The following is a 13743-nucleotide window of genomic DNA, read 5'->3' on the forward strand; positions in this document are numbered from 1 at the left end:
GTGTCGCGTGATTGGCCGGCTATGACGATTATGCTAACCGTTTTTGTGCTTCAAATGGATTTTAGATGCAGATTGTACGTAGCTACTACCCGTCACGTACAGTACGAATATACTTTGTTCTCTTATTCTGTACTAGCGTCAAAGCTTCAATTGTTGTAAGGTCTAAGATTCAAGACTAAGACCTCCCTACTAACTAAAAGAATCTTTAACAAAAAACGTGCACGAGAAGCTCGCAAACAATCCTATTTATCTATTTACTTATGCATGTCATTTTATTAATGAATTTAATTCAACTCCATATTACAATCTATTAATATATTACTATCAAAGACCAAACAATGCAAAGAAAAACAAAAAAAGAAAAAGCTATTAAAAAATAAAAAAAAGAAAGGGAGTACCACAACGCCTGGACGACGGAAGTTTGCAGCAACCATAATCTGTTATGGATCGAGCGATTGATTAACTATTACTACGTAGGTGCCAGGTAAAAAAGGTGTGGCTGGCTGGGACCTACGTTGGTCGTTCTCTCTTAGCTACCCTCCAAGGTGCCTGGCAGGGCGTAACCTACTGTAGGTGTTCATTCTCTAGCTGTTGTCATCCATGATTAGATGATTAGCTGCAGCTTAGGGAGGCCACAGGCACACGGCCAACGCACGCCGGCATCACTGCTGCAGCCCCCTATACCCCACAACCGGCAGAACCAGGACACAAGAAACGGGGACTTGTTCCTGTACCTATCAGGTCATTGGTCGGTCACCTGCCGCAGGATTTCAAGCTCTCTCCAAGTGGACAAAGTCTCTTATGATTGGTACTTAGCTTGGGTCTAGCTATGTCGATACACCCTACCCTTACTTTACTTATACGTCTACCGAAGCTAACTGCTACCGAGACAATAATGAGACCTTCATCAAAGGGGAAGTAATTCTGGCCCCTTGATAACTGTGCCTTGAATTACTTAATAGTTACCTAGGTCTAATCCACTCACAGATGAGTATTCGCTTACCTTGTTGGACGGTATCAGTAGGTAACATTTACACCGGTTCATCTGATCAGCTTAGGTCAGTCATATAATAATACCCTTAATAAGGTCCCCTACATACTAGGTGAAAACTCCATACATTGCCTGTAGATTGTTCCTGCGTTAGGAAACCCTTGGTTATTACGCGAAGAAGCCTGCGGTTGCAATTCTTTACGGCAAGCTCGGATCAAATGCAATTGGGCCACCTCACTCGCTATAAGAGTAGCATATTGCAGCATGTCGTGAAGCACGAAAATGCTCCTATGATGTTAGATCCGGTCAGCAGATCTAAGTGAAAGCGGCCGCCACCACTACCACCACTACCACCTGGCCGTTTTACGGGGTGACGTGTCGATTAAATATAAATGACATCTCTAATGACTAGGTAGCTCGCATATACATACCTACATACATACAGTAGTATATACAGTTCTAGAACTCACATATCTACCCAGCCTATCTGTCTACTGGAAGCTTGTCCCGAGTAAATGAGGTTTTCTATCCTTCAGTCCCAGCAGCATTTCGCCAAAAAGCCCATTGGCCCAAGAGAACCACTCCCGAGTCCATGTGGATGCGTTGAACGTATCTACAGATTCGTGAATCAAACCCAGCCTATCGGTGGACGAAACCAACGCCTGCAACCCCGCGACGATCTCGTCGTCGTTGTCCGAAGTCAAGAGTGACGTGATGATTGACATCGGCCACGCTTTTCCGGGTCCGACATGTGGACCACCGGTACTGGAGCACACGCACACACGGGTTAGCATTTATTATTTTTATCTTTTCTCACTTTTGTTTTCTGCAATCGTGGTTTCATATATAAGGCCCGTGGGGCCCCGTTCAAACAACAAAACTTACCCATTCAGCACAGGCCCGTGCATATAATACGGGTTCCACGTCGAAAGCACAAACTTGCGCGTGTTCTGATATGTCTCGTCCGAGGCGTCTAGGTAGTCCAGTATAGGTGCGCTCAGTAAGCTCGGGACGTTGGCGTCGTCCATAAGGTTGCTCGATCCGAACCCGTCGACTTCGTACGCGTATATCTCGCCTAAAACGGCGTGTTGCACTTTTCCGTAAGTCTCGATGCCGTCCCGCACGCTGGATGCGAAGTCGCTCATCTGCTGCGCTAGCTCCCCGTCGTGCGCCTCCATGATCTTGGCGCATTTCCCGAGGTAGCTCGAGAATTGCATGTTGGCCGGGATGAACAATTGGTAGATGGTTGAGTCGTCGGATGGACGGAATGCACTGCGGACCAATCCCGTTCCGCCTTTTACGGGGTTGCCGGCGCCTGAATTCGTAAGCGTCTCTGTTGCGCTGGTGCTTTCTCGTTGGAAAGTATACGGCGACTCATTGACGGACCCATCGTCAGCGTAAGTCCCTATAAGTAAAGCCTGAGTGGTGTTGAGAACTGTCTTAATCGCATTAATCCATTGAAACTTGCCGAAGAAGTCGGAATCCTCGGTCTTGTTGTAATAATCGTAGGATAATTGTAAGAATGCTGAAATTGAGTCTAGTTCGTACTTGCACTCGAAAACGAAGCTTGTATTGTACGGTGGCTTCACTTGATCTGTGTCTCCATAGCCATTGCTCTCCGGTGGAAGTCCGGACTCCGTGGGTGCTTGAAAAGCATTACAGTGCGGATTTCGGAGAATGTACCGCGCCTGTAAATTGATGGCGCCGCGGAATAACGATGCTAATGAGTCCGTAGAGTCATCGGCTTTTAGGAGTGACTTGTAACTGCGCATCTGATTCGCACTGTCACGAAGCCACATGGCTACAATGTCTCCAGTCGTGATAAAAGTGAGCTTGAGAGGGGTCAACATGACTTCAATAAGTATCACACCTCTAGAATTGATGGAAATACCTCTTCTGTTGAATCATCGGCGGCGAAACCTTTCCAAGTTACTGTGGTGTCCAATGTGTTCGGGAAAGAATTCTGAAATAAGCGGAAAAGATCAGGATCTGTCACCAATCCCTCCATTTCCTGGATGGACTCCTCGACTTCGGAAAGATTGAACTTCCGACATTCTGGCGCCGGCCTTTGATACGAGAGCTCATACTTTCCTTTTGAAAAAGGTTCATGGGTTGTTTTAGCATAATCATCGTAGTCCGGACATTGCGCTGATGCTATATAAACAAAACTAGAAAGGAAGCTGAGCAGCAGAAGTGGACGAGCCATTGCACCTAATTCTACGAGCCTCCGATGGATGCCCAATGACGAGTGAACAAGGACATGAAAAGGTGTAGAGGTGAGTCTAGGACTTCCTAAAATGAAAAGAGGCCAGGCGCCCAGTAATATTTGAACCCATCAATGCGATCTACTCTTTGTTTCTTCAGGTCGTGCTTTCTAGACCGCAGATCGACGCCAAGCAAGCCCTGTCACGCAGCTTGCTGAGTTCTCCGCGACTGGCCATGTTTATCACCCTTGCATCTGCCCCGGGTACAAATGAGCATATGACGTTTTTTTGGTAAGCCTTCATTGCAGTGATTCATGGTAATAAAGCCGAGATAGGTCAAAGAGAATGCGGGGAAGGTCAAGGGGAATGCCGCCGCGCCGGTAAACTCATCGTAATTCACACTGCTTGTCCAGCGATTATTCGATTCCCTAGACCTGGGGCACAGCACTCATTGGTAGGACAGTAGGACCATAGACATGGGTCGACCCCAGTTTCTACCTCTTAAGCTCGAATCCTACCTTTAGGAGCTTCCTAATACATACAGCTTTACCGATCAGACTCTTCCCCGCCCTTGAGGCTCGTGGTCAGTCGGGGTAAAAAGTCTGTGAATCGTAGCAGTAAACATGGGGAACGTAGGGCCTCGGATTCCAAGAACACAATATTATAACCTTTCTGTGCTTCAGTAGTATCCACTAGACCTTAGGCAGTAAGCAATGTTCCATCACCACTGAAAAAGCACTGACATGTTGCTTCATTTCGGGGAGACAGGCGGACAGGGTTATTTGTTTGTGTTGGAGCTGAGAGCGCGCCATGCGGGGACAGACATGCTCATAGGAATTTTGTTGAATTAATTTGCATATTAATTATACAAGTTATGCTTGCAGATCCCTCAGCTTGTGTGGTTGTTTTGTCAAAAGGACTTGGCAGCATGCATCCGGGTCGTAACGCGTTGGATTCTTTTCACTCAGACTGCGAAATCAAGCATGAACATCAACACCTTATAATCATAGTTAATTCATCGTTGTCTTCATTTAGAGAAAAGTAATGATTACTCAGAATTGGGTCATGATAGCCATCATTCTTTACATAGATGCCACCTCATTGTGATTTGAAGACATCCTCGGAGTTTCAATTTAGCGAGAGGCGTAAGTGGCGTGTTTCACAGTCCGAGAATAACATTTCTATTTAGTTCTATGACCATAGCCAAATTCAATCGGACTTGACACATTCATGAATATATTCGGAGTTATCCTATATACAAAGAGAAAGATTCCTTGCGTTCTCAATCCGAATCCATCCCTGCGTGATCTTTTCCTTTATCATCCGAGACTCTTCTCCTTTAAGCCTGGATGCGTTGGATGAGCTTATCACCGAGGCTCTGGATACTGGACTCGAATTCATCGTAGTTCTTCGCGTTCCACTTAGCACCATCCTTACCGGGAACGGCGTCGTCGCCAGTGAAAGCAAGGTACAGAACATCGTTCTCATCGTGGCCGCTGTTGCCGTTGACGGACTTTCCGTAGCAAGCAGTGGCCAAGGAGATTGAGGCCTCTCCCACAACGGACTTCTCACCATCGTCGCCGTTCTCGTCACCCCAGACTCCGTAGATCTAGCTCCGGTTAGCTAATCACTATTTTGCGAACAGATGCCAGGATCACTTACCAGCTTGTCGCCGCACACGACAGCCATGATACTCAACGGCTTGATGCCGTGCGCCTGTGGGTCGAACTCGGTGAAGCCCTGCTTGGATCCGACGTTACCGAATACAACGTAGGGGTGGATGTTCGCGTCCAGGTCGTTAACGCCCTTACCGTATCCCTTCACAGTGTCGGCGAAGGACGTAATTGACTGAGTGTCGCCCGAGTTTCCACAACGGCCGTCATCAGCAGCGCTCCCCTGCGTTCCGTCGCAGTCGATGTCCATGTTAGCGAATTGACCATTGCTTCCCGTGATGTAGATGACCTTGGAGTCCGATAAGTGGTCACCACAGTAACTGAAGGCTATATAAGTTATTAGCTTCGCATCCAAGAATACAATACCGAAGCTGTTCGTCGCTTACAGTTGTCGTCGTTGTACTCGCTGTAGAAACCCGAGGCTAGCGCTGAGCCACATTGGCCTTGGCTCCTAATGTTGTTGTAGAAGTTTTTGATGTTAGAGGGTACATCTCTAGCGACAGATGCGCCAAGAAACATGGAAAGTCCGAGGAGGCTTTTGACAGACATTTTGCGGGATGGTGAGCTAGTAAGTCGTCTTCGAATCTTGATCTACAGCTGTTGGCGTTCGGCTTGTAGTTTCTAAATCCAAACCACAATGAGCGCGACATCTCGGCCTTATTTATATGAATCCATATAGGGGTTGCTGATGAGTTAAGGATGTCCTAATTCAGAAGGAGCATCAAGACATGGTTACACCTAATTACAGGGTCTTGGTCTCAAGTTACCCCCGTTAAGCCACAATCTACTCAGCGTTACTTAGACAGACTGGTGACTATAATTAGAAATACCCTTTTCGGCTCCTTCTGGCGATACCGGTATATATGCGGCTGAGAGAGGGACACCAAACAATTAATTGATTAGAAGGGCATGCTCAATGAATAAACCCTTGATTGGTTTTAGTCAGATTAATTGGTGACATCAACGGCGTCAATATTCTTACCGATCTACCCAATGTCATCGATATTTACCAGAGTTCCCCTAATCCTACTCAGAACAACTCATCTACAAAGAATTAACTCTGCATTCCAGGGGCTACAAAAATAATTGACTATATCCTACATTCAGTTTTCGGTCGACAAGTTTAGATTCGGGTTGCTCTATTGGCCTGCTCGTATAGGTGATTCGGTGCGTCGCTTTGCTCTGCATAAATAACACATGACATGCTGATCCCATCACGTCCTACCTCCTTCCAAACCTGGACTTATACTGCTAGAACTAAGTACCTCAGTAAATGTTTAGGTATGAACATTTATCAAACTGGTAATTCAAAAGTTTTATAACTGTTGATACATAGCATTGAGAATATCGCATCGCAATGCCATGTGGCCAATGCTTATTACATGAAGCGAGGTCATTTTAACGAATATTAATTGGCTCATTCGAATCTTTGGTCGTAAATATAAATAAGCTTAGTCAAATATGTACTCCAAGTATATTAGTCTGAGTCCTGAACCGTATAATTGAGTTCGTCTCTCTTCACCTTTCATATGTGGCGAGTCGAGCTTCGGGCGGTCGCTGGCGTCCTTACAGTCATGATGTCATCACTACTAATAATATCATGATTAGATTTGCTTTTACGAATTAATAACCAACTATTGCACTTTCCCGAAAGAGTCATCCTAATGTTATTTCATCTTCCCTTATCCCAATAGTCACCGTGCTCACGAAATGCCTTCATCTACGTCACCGCACCCTGACCAACGAGGCGCGGAGGCCCATCCTGAGAGGCCTCGCAATGTAAATGGGGAGGTTGATTACACTCCCCACCCGGAAAATTCTATTCCTATCTCAGAGTCCCGCAATATGATCCAGCAAAAGATACTCAATCTGTACTGTGGAAGCGCGTCGGAAGAAGACATGAAGGTCTACGCCGAGAAGGCCGTTTATGACGACCCCTTTAGTTACTGCGATACCAGGTACGTGTGAGGGGAATGTCTATATCATGGCCGAAAAGTTGATTGTGTCCAGATACAAAATAGCAGGTCAGTGGTACGGACTCCCGAAGCTTTTCAGTAAGTTAGAGTCACTAGGGACGGAGGTCACATCTTCGACAGAACATGAGCTTGTCTGGAAGCAGAAGCATAGGTATACCTTCATCGGTATACATGCATCTAAGACTGCAGATAGCCTTGTAAGCTTGAAGCTCGAGGGCGCGGAGCCTAACGAGAAAGTGGTCTACCATAAGGACATGTGGAATGAGAAGGATTATTCTCATGAAGGTCTCGGCGCTTTGATGAAGAAGCTCAACGGGTAAGCCTTAAAAACGTTGACCTGGATTATTAAAGGATAACTTACGAATAAATGTTATAGCGATAAGCTGACCAATGTTACTAAACCGCCGGAGACTCTTTAAAGGGTGGTGAGGTCGGGGGTTCATTCGAACTACCTAAGTGTCAGAAGAAAGAGACCCGTGAGGTTGATCAATCGTAGAGTGGCTGCTTCGGGGTAGCTGGTAGGCTGCTGCGTAGCAGTAGCAACGTAGCTGGTGGTTCGAAAGGTCTATTAACGCTGGCCTATCTCCTTTTCAGGAGGTGCGAAGCACCTCCTTGTATATCTAATTGTCTCTACGCTAATCCTAATTAGGTAATGCACACTTGTGTGCTATATGTTCCTGACACTAAGCACATGGATACCTAGGTAGGTTCACTGCAAAACAACAAAACTAAATTTCGAAAGAATGTGTGGTTTATTAACACGCGTTGAATATGTTTGTGTAGACTGAGTTGCAATAATAGTTAATCACGAGTAATCATACACGATTTCGATGATTATGTGCCACAGAGCCAACCGTATACGGGAGGAACTAACTCTGTTGCGCAGAGAGTGTAAATAACTACTACAGGGATCTTGGTACGCGTGTGCGGCTGGCCCCTTTACCCTAACAGCTCCTTGATTTCCATGTCTCAAGCCCAGGCTCTTCTCCATAGCAATAGGGGGTTCTTCCGACCACTATGGCGTATCACCCCATACAGCAAGACTACCGACACGAGGAATACGTCAGTTGACGCTATAGGAGTTTTCGCATAGATAAATAGATCTTTCTTTTGCCCTCTTGTCTTAGGTCCAGACCCTCCTCTACTGCGATATAGGTCCCTGAGATCTTTCATGGTGCAACGCTTCGCATGGCTATACTTCCGACGCTATTGTCTATTGAAGATAGTAACACTAGGGTCGTCCCAGACAAGTACGAGAGAGTCTGAAATATATGAAAAACGAAGGATTAAAGGCATTATGAATAGTTAACATTCAATATTGGCAGGTTTGCGATGCTTGCTTCAAACCACAACCCCCATTTTCCCAAACCTCTTCACAAGCCCCTCGAAAGCTTCATCACATTTACCGCCTAAGTCATAGTCATTATTCTATAAAGGTTCTACTATTTAAACAATTAGCATTGTCTTTTAGTTTTAATTTTTATTGCTACGGTTGTTCCTATGCTTACCTTTGGTTTGTAGCTTTTCATCAATGTCAGTAGTCTAACTATACCTATGGAACAACGCACCATGAGAAAGTATTGAGGGATCTTCATATTATCTTCAACAAGAGCTTAGGCGTAAAACATAAAAACAAAAGAGTTATTAGGGTGAGGGGGCTAGTGATGTATGGTAGTTTCTGTAGCAGTTATTTGCGCTCCTTTTACGCAATAATATAATTATTAATCCCCCAATATAGTTGGCCTTATCATAATTCAGCCAGGATAATTCTGTACGGGGTGCGGAGATAGTAACAAGACTATACGAGACACAAGGAAAGAGAGGAAACGAAGAAGAAAGAAGAAAAGATCTAAATTTCTCTTCAAGTAAATACATTAGGTACCTACTTAGGGGTACTTACCTACCTAACCTTACGTCATATGTAAGACATGTAGCATCCAAGAATGAGTATAGATGTATACCTAGGTTCCTAGATAGGTACGTTCGTATCTTAAATACATATGTAACTGGAGAGCAAAGACTATATGATAATGTGTTTATTGATAACTCTTATTTTATCAACATTCATTATGAGAAATCTTGCCATATATATTTTATAAGTTTTATACTGTAATAAAATAGAAGGATAATAATACTTTTCCCTAGAGTAGGAGAGTTAATTCAGTTACGCATATCTTATTAAATAGGGATTCTTTTGTTAATTGAAATGTAGCACCTGTAAGGCACAAGGTGAAGTTTCTCGTATATACCTACCTACCTAAGGTAATCAATGCCAGTATATTTTCCTACCACCGTAATATCTAGGTAGTAGGCAAGGAGGGGGCTCAGTGGGCAACATGGCCTAAGATTCCGATTAGGTACCTAGGTAGGCATTGGGGAAGGCGATCTGCTAACGCTACATGAAGTTGGGGAAGAGGTATAGGTGGGTATGACCGTTGGTACCCGTGAATTTTTGGGCGACCTTCTAGTTGCAGTCTCTTCCTGGAATCCTTTTTGCGCCCGTGTCTGGTTTTGGGTAATTTAAACTTCCGGTTGCTCTTTTGCTATCTCATTGCTAGCTGCGTCTTTGATTCGTTTTAAAATTCCCAACATGTTTTGATGTTGCATCGTGCCTATCATCTGAGGAGTTTGGAAGTATTCGTTCATTACGTTACGAGACTAGCAGCCACTTATACCCTATGCGGTATTAAGGGGCAGGGGAGAGGGGTAGAGGATCAATAGCATTATCACCTAGGCATTGATCTAGACCCAAAGTTTAAAGACGAGTACCTGACATGAGGACCCTGATAAGTACTAGATCCACTACGGCGATTGCGAAATTCGGTCGGGGAAAAAAAATAAATAAATAAATAAATAAAAAGATAAAATAGAATAAAATAAATTCCCAACCACGCCATGATCCTTGTTTTTAATTTCGATAATCCTCTCTGACCATTGCTGTCTAAGCGATTTATCGTCGTAAAGCTCCCATAATACGTCAAAATTGCATATACTTGGGCAATCGACAACTTGTGCAGAAATTCTCTCCAAAATTCCTTCCACTCATTATGTAAGTCGTAAGGCATGGCTTATGAGACATGCCCTTAATTCTGCTGCTCTAGAGCCTGCTGCATTCCATGAGTGTGCTCTGCCGAAATTGAATGTATATCTTGTTATAGAAGTATGCGGATTGCGGACCGATAAAGGAAGATCGGCTGGCATCTGTTTGTAGTTTTCAGGTTCCTATCAATGGGGAGCCGCATGGCTTTGTCTCGGGGTTGGTACCTAATGTGTGTGTGTAGGAGGCGGGGAAGAAGATGGACGATGGGCTCGATTCAATTTCTCATCCGCGTTACAATGTTAGCAGGGTAGGCCCTGGGTTGTCGTACGTCAACGTTGTGGGTCCGAAAGATATAAATCCAGGTACTGCGAATCGGTGTATTTTGATAAATATGTGATATCCTGAGCAAGTAGAATACAACTGCGGAGGAACCGGTATCTTCTGCTTCGATCACCGCCATGTGTACCTACCTTGGTAGATACCTAGACGGATTAACTAATGACTATATGAATAACTTCGCGGCGGGTGTTATTGTGAAGGTTATCTTTGGAAATACGTAAGATAGGGGTCTCATAATATCGTTTATCGTCATCTTACCACCTATCAAGGATTTAAGTAACTGAATGATGCGAGGGTACTAGGTAGGTCTGGAAGTGCCGTTCCGAATAAAGGGCCACCGGCTGGGCCCACCAAGCATCAGGCAGAGCAATCATGGTACTCTCATTATCAGATGTAAGCCTTCTGTTAATGTTGGTTTAAATGTCGTTATTTCGTAACTTCGCGTACCTAGGTACCCTGTGGGGTTTGACGAAAATAGTATGTCCTATGAAGAAGATTCTTGCTACCCATACTTGATCTAGCCGTTAGCCTGGAACCAAAATAAGACAATGAGCGGGAGTTCCTTTACGAAGGGACAAGCTAACTCCGCCCCCTTCCGTTCCCCTAAAAGAGGACCGCATCGACCGACAATACCAATACAAGGTATATTACCGTGGACCAAACGTCAAGGGCCAAGCCCAGACACTGGCTTCAGAATATTATGTACCTATCGAAGTAGGTACTTAAGTACCTAGGACAAGAGGAGATATGCATCAGTAACATTAAGAAGGGTATATATATGCTGTTAACATACCGCATCTTCTGCAAACCAGAGCAATATTTGATGCGCCATGTCTGAGCAGCTTATCATGAATCCTCATCGTACCCTCGCTATATCGACGGATAGTATTCTGTCATGTAGTCCAACATCTCGTAACGGCTTTCATATCGCGATTGTTTGTGCTCTCCCTATCGAAGCTGATGCTATCATAGCAGCCTTCGGCATTTACTGGGAAGACCACGGCCTACTGTACGACAAGGCATACGGCGATCCCAACGCTTATTCTACCGGTGTTATTGGAAGACATAATGTTGTAGTTGCACACATGCCGAGCATGGGGAAGGCGAGCGCAGCGTCGGTCGCCGTCAACCTTCGGCTCAGCTTCCCCAAGATTGAGCTGGTTCTTGTCGCTGGCACTTGTGGATGCTCCCCCAAAACGTCAGAGGGAGATGAGATAATTCTTGGTGATGTAATCATCAGTACTGGGGTAGTCCAATACGACTTGGGACATCGGATGCCCGAGGGATTCAAGTCCAAAAAGAAAATCTTGGACTCGCTAGGCCGGCCTAACACTGAACTACGGAGCATTGTGAACAAAATACAAGGCATTCGTGGTCGGAAAAAGCTTCGGAATAACATAGCTGAGTGCTTGGCTCAATTCCAAGGTGTTCCTGAACTTGAAGCCGAGTATCCAGGTATCGAGGAGGATAGGCTGTTCCAGGCTGAGTATTGCCATCGAATTGATGGGAAATCATGCAAAGAGTGTGGCTGTGATGGGGAAAAATTGATACCGCGCGTGCGTCTCAACACCAACCATCAAGTAGTCGAGCATTTTGGTTTGATTGCATCAGGCGACACGGTCCTGATGTCGGGACGAGACCGTGATATCCTTACTCAAGAAGAAAATGTGATCGGCTTTGAAATGGAAGGCGCTGGCGTGTGGGATAACTATCCCTGTGTGGTCATTAAGGGCGCGTGTGATTACGCGGATAGCCATAAGAATGAGAAGTGGCGGAGGTACGCCGCAGCGACGTCGGCGGCGTGTGTGAAAGCGTTTCTCAACTCCTGGGTCCCTGGGAATTCAGGTGTGTAATGTTTCTATTGAGGGTTCGAATAGCTGCTTAGAATATCTAGGTATTTGCTGACGCAGTCAGAGTCTCGGATTCTGTCTGGACCGGAAGTTGGTCCTTCTTGTAAGTAGATATACAGATATTCCTTCCTTAGACACAGCATTCTCATCAAATACAGCAGCGGTGATCTTTGACGGCAATCAAGAAATACTGCATCAACGTTCTCAGCCGCGTTTTACAAATACTCCCCAGGAGATATTGGAACCGAACAATACTCTAAGGGACCCCGAGATATTCGGCGAGATGAAGCATGTTAAAGGCCTTAAGTTAATTAGATAGGTATAAAACTAACCCCCTACGAGCGCCGAGATGATATGTTGTATAAAGAGCATTCTGATCGCAGCACTCGTTAAGGATATACTCAGGCGCGTGGCTCTCAACCTTATGAGCAATCCATACCTCTGCGGCACAGATCCCCAAGAATCAATTAGACAACTATTTTGTTTGGAGCTTAGTGTTTATTTTATGGCGGTCGAGAATAAGCAAAGCAGCACATATAAGGCCAAAGTAGCTCAATGGTGGCGGCGTCATGTTTACCTAGGTATAGTCTGCTTTATTAATAAATAACTTCCATACCTACCTAGGTTAGATAAGTATTTGGATAGTCATACAATATCCCCACCGTATATACCTAAATTCGAAACTATACGGGGGTGATTAAACCACTTATCCAGTTCGATATTGGCATTGAGTCTCAGCGTTTGCGGAATATGAAAATTCGCTCTTGGTCCTCGTGTTTATCCTGTAGCCACAAATAACTGTATCGTATTGTAGATGCTTCTCGAGAAGTAGCGCGTATGATTCTCCCCGCCGGGGACCGCAAGTTAAGGGTTTGCGAATTATAGCACGGAGAAAAGGAGAAGGAGTTTATTTGAATTTAGACTGACAATTATGGCCCTAAAGTGTCTCTTATCTTTAGATTCGTTGTGGTGAGAATATTGCTTAATCTATGGTCTTGTATATTCTCTGAATCCTCGTGGGGATTGCGCGAAGGACGGTATCGATGTGAACAGGGACCTACATTGTAATGGAATTGTATTTCATATAAGTGGAATTTTGCGCTTACTACCCTTCTAGCTCTTTCGCAACGAAAACGCCGACTTTCTTTATGTGTATAAGGGAATATGCAAATGTAAAACATAGAAGATTACTGTGAGACGGTATGGCATGCTTCGCTGGACAGATGATTAATTTTTTTCCCGCCTGCAGCCTGGAGTTACCTCCTAGGGTAAGTTGCTACGTACCGTCATTTGGCCAAGCTATCTGCTGTACCGCACCGGGGTTATTATTACCTATTGAATGTAGGGTTGATGTGACTGGAAAGGGGTTTGTAGAGCGGCTTGATTAGGTACTTCACTCACGCCGATATTAATTCGGGTTAATTAAATCAATGGCTGGACTCGGCGGACATAGATGATGGGAAATTCTTTCTACTTCCCGCTGTTCCCGCCATAATTTTTCGGTAAGTAAACTCCGTTGCCACCCACCCAATCGTACCTATCTCGGCGTGCTCTTCTCTTGACCTGCCTGCCTGCTTCAGTGGATTGCCGCTCTCCGATGTAGGCGTCCCTTTGGGGCAAGGACATAGAATAGATGAAATGAAGCTAAATTTTGCTTCTCTCTGTACTTA

At 44.9% G+C, this 13743-nt stretch overlaps 4 protein-coding genes across 4 annotated transcripts; 2 read left to right on the top strand and 2 right to left on the bottom strand.

The window, feature by feature from the left end:
- Positions 1–1369: 1369 nt before the first annotated feature.
- Positions 1370–3633, bottom strand: F4822DRAFT_293113 (glycoside hydrolase family 125 protein). The gene is made up of 3 exons (XM_051455063.1): positions 2883–3633; positions 1877–2823; positions 1370–1756 (listed from the first exon to the last, which is right to left on the bottom strand). The coding sequence occupies exons 1-3, from the start codon at positions 3195–3197 to the stop codon at positions 1483–1485; spliced, it is 1536 nt and encodes a 511-aa protein (XP_051313594.1). The 5' UTR covers positions 3198–3633; the 3' UTR covers positions 1370–1482.
- A 749-nt stretch (positions 3634–4382) lies between these two features.
- On the bottom strand, positions 4383–5859 carry F4822DRAFT_407687 (glycoside hydrolase family 75 protein). Its single transcript, XM_051458519.1, has 3 exons — positions 5255–5859; positions 4858–5195; positions 4383–4804 (listed from the first exon to the last, which is right to left on the bottom strand). The coding sequence occupies exons 1-3, from the start codon at positions 5415–5417 to the stop codon at positions 4535–4537; spliced, it is 771 nt and encodes a 256-aa protein (XP_051313595.1). The 5' UTR covers positions 5418–5859; the 3' UTR covers positions 4383–4534.
- Positions 5860–6356: 497 nt separating this feature from the next.
- Positions 6357–7723, top strand: F4822DRAFT_407688 (uncharacterized protein). Its single transcript, XM_051458520.1, has 3 exons — positions 6357–6826; positions 6879–7160; positions 7221–7723. Exons 1-3 carry the CDS (start codon positions 6579–6581, stop codon positions 7261–7263), a joined length of 573 nt encoding a protein of 190 aa, XP_051313596.1. The 5' UTR covers positions 6357–6578; the 3' UTR covers positions 7264–7723.
- Positions 7724–11053: 3330 nt separating this feature from the next.
- F4822DRAFT_430568 (nucleoside phosphorylase domain-containing protein) lies at positions 11054–12392 on the top strand (the record flags this gene model as incomplete). The annotated part of the gene is made up of 3 exons (XM_051461322.1): positions 11054–12068; positions 12138–12176; positions 12232–12392. The coding sequence occupies 3 exons, from the start codon at positions 11054–11056 to the stop codon at positions 12390–12392; spliced, it is 1215 nt and encodes a 404-aa protein (XP_051313597.1).
- Between the last annotated feature and the right edge of the window lie 1351 nt (positions 12393–13743).

This window comes from Hypoxylon trugodes (genome assembly GCF_022578975.1).
Source record: "Hypoxylon trugodes strain CBS 135444 unplaced genomic scaffold F4822scaffold_6, whole genome shotgun sequence".
In the NCBI taxonomy this organism is placed as follows: domain Eukaryota; kingdom Fungi; phylum Ascomycota; class Sordariomycetes; order Xylariales; family Hypoxylaceae; genus Hypoxylon; species Hypoxylon trugodes.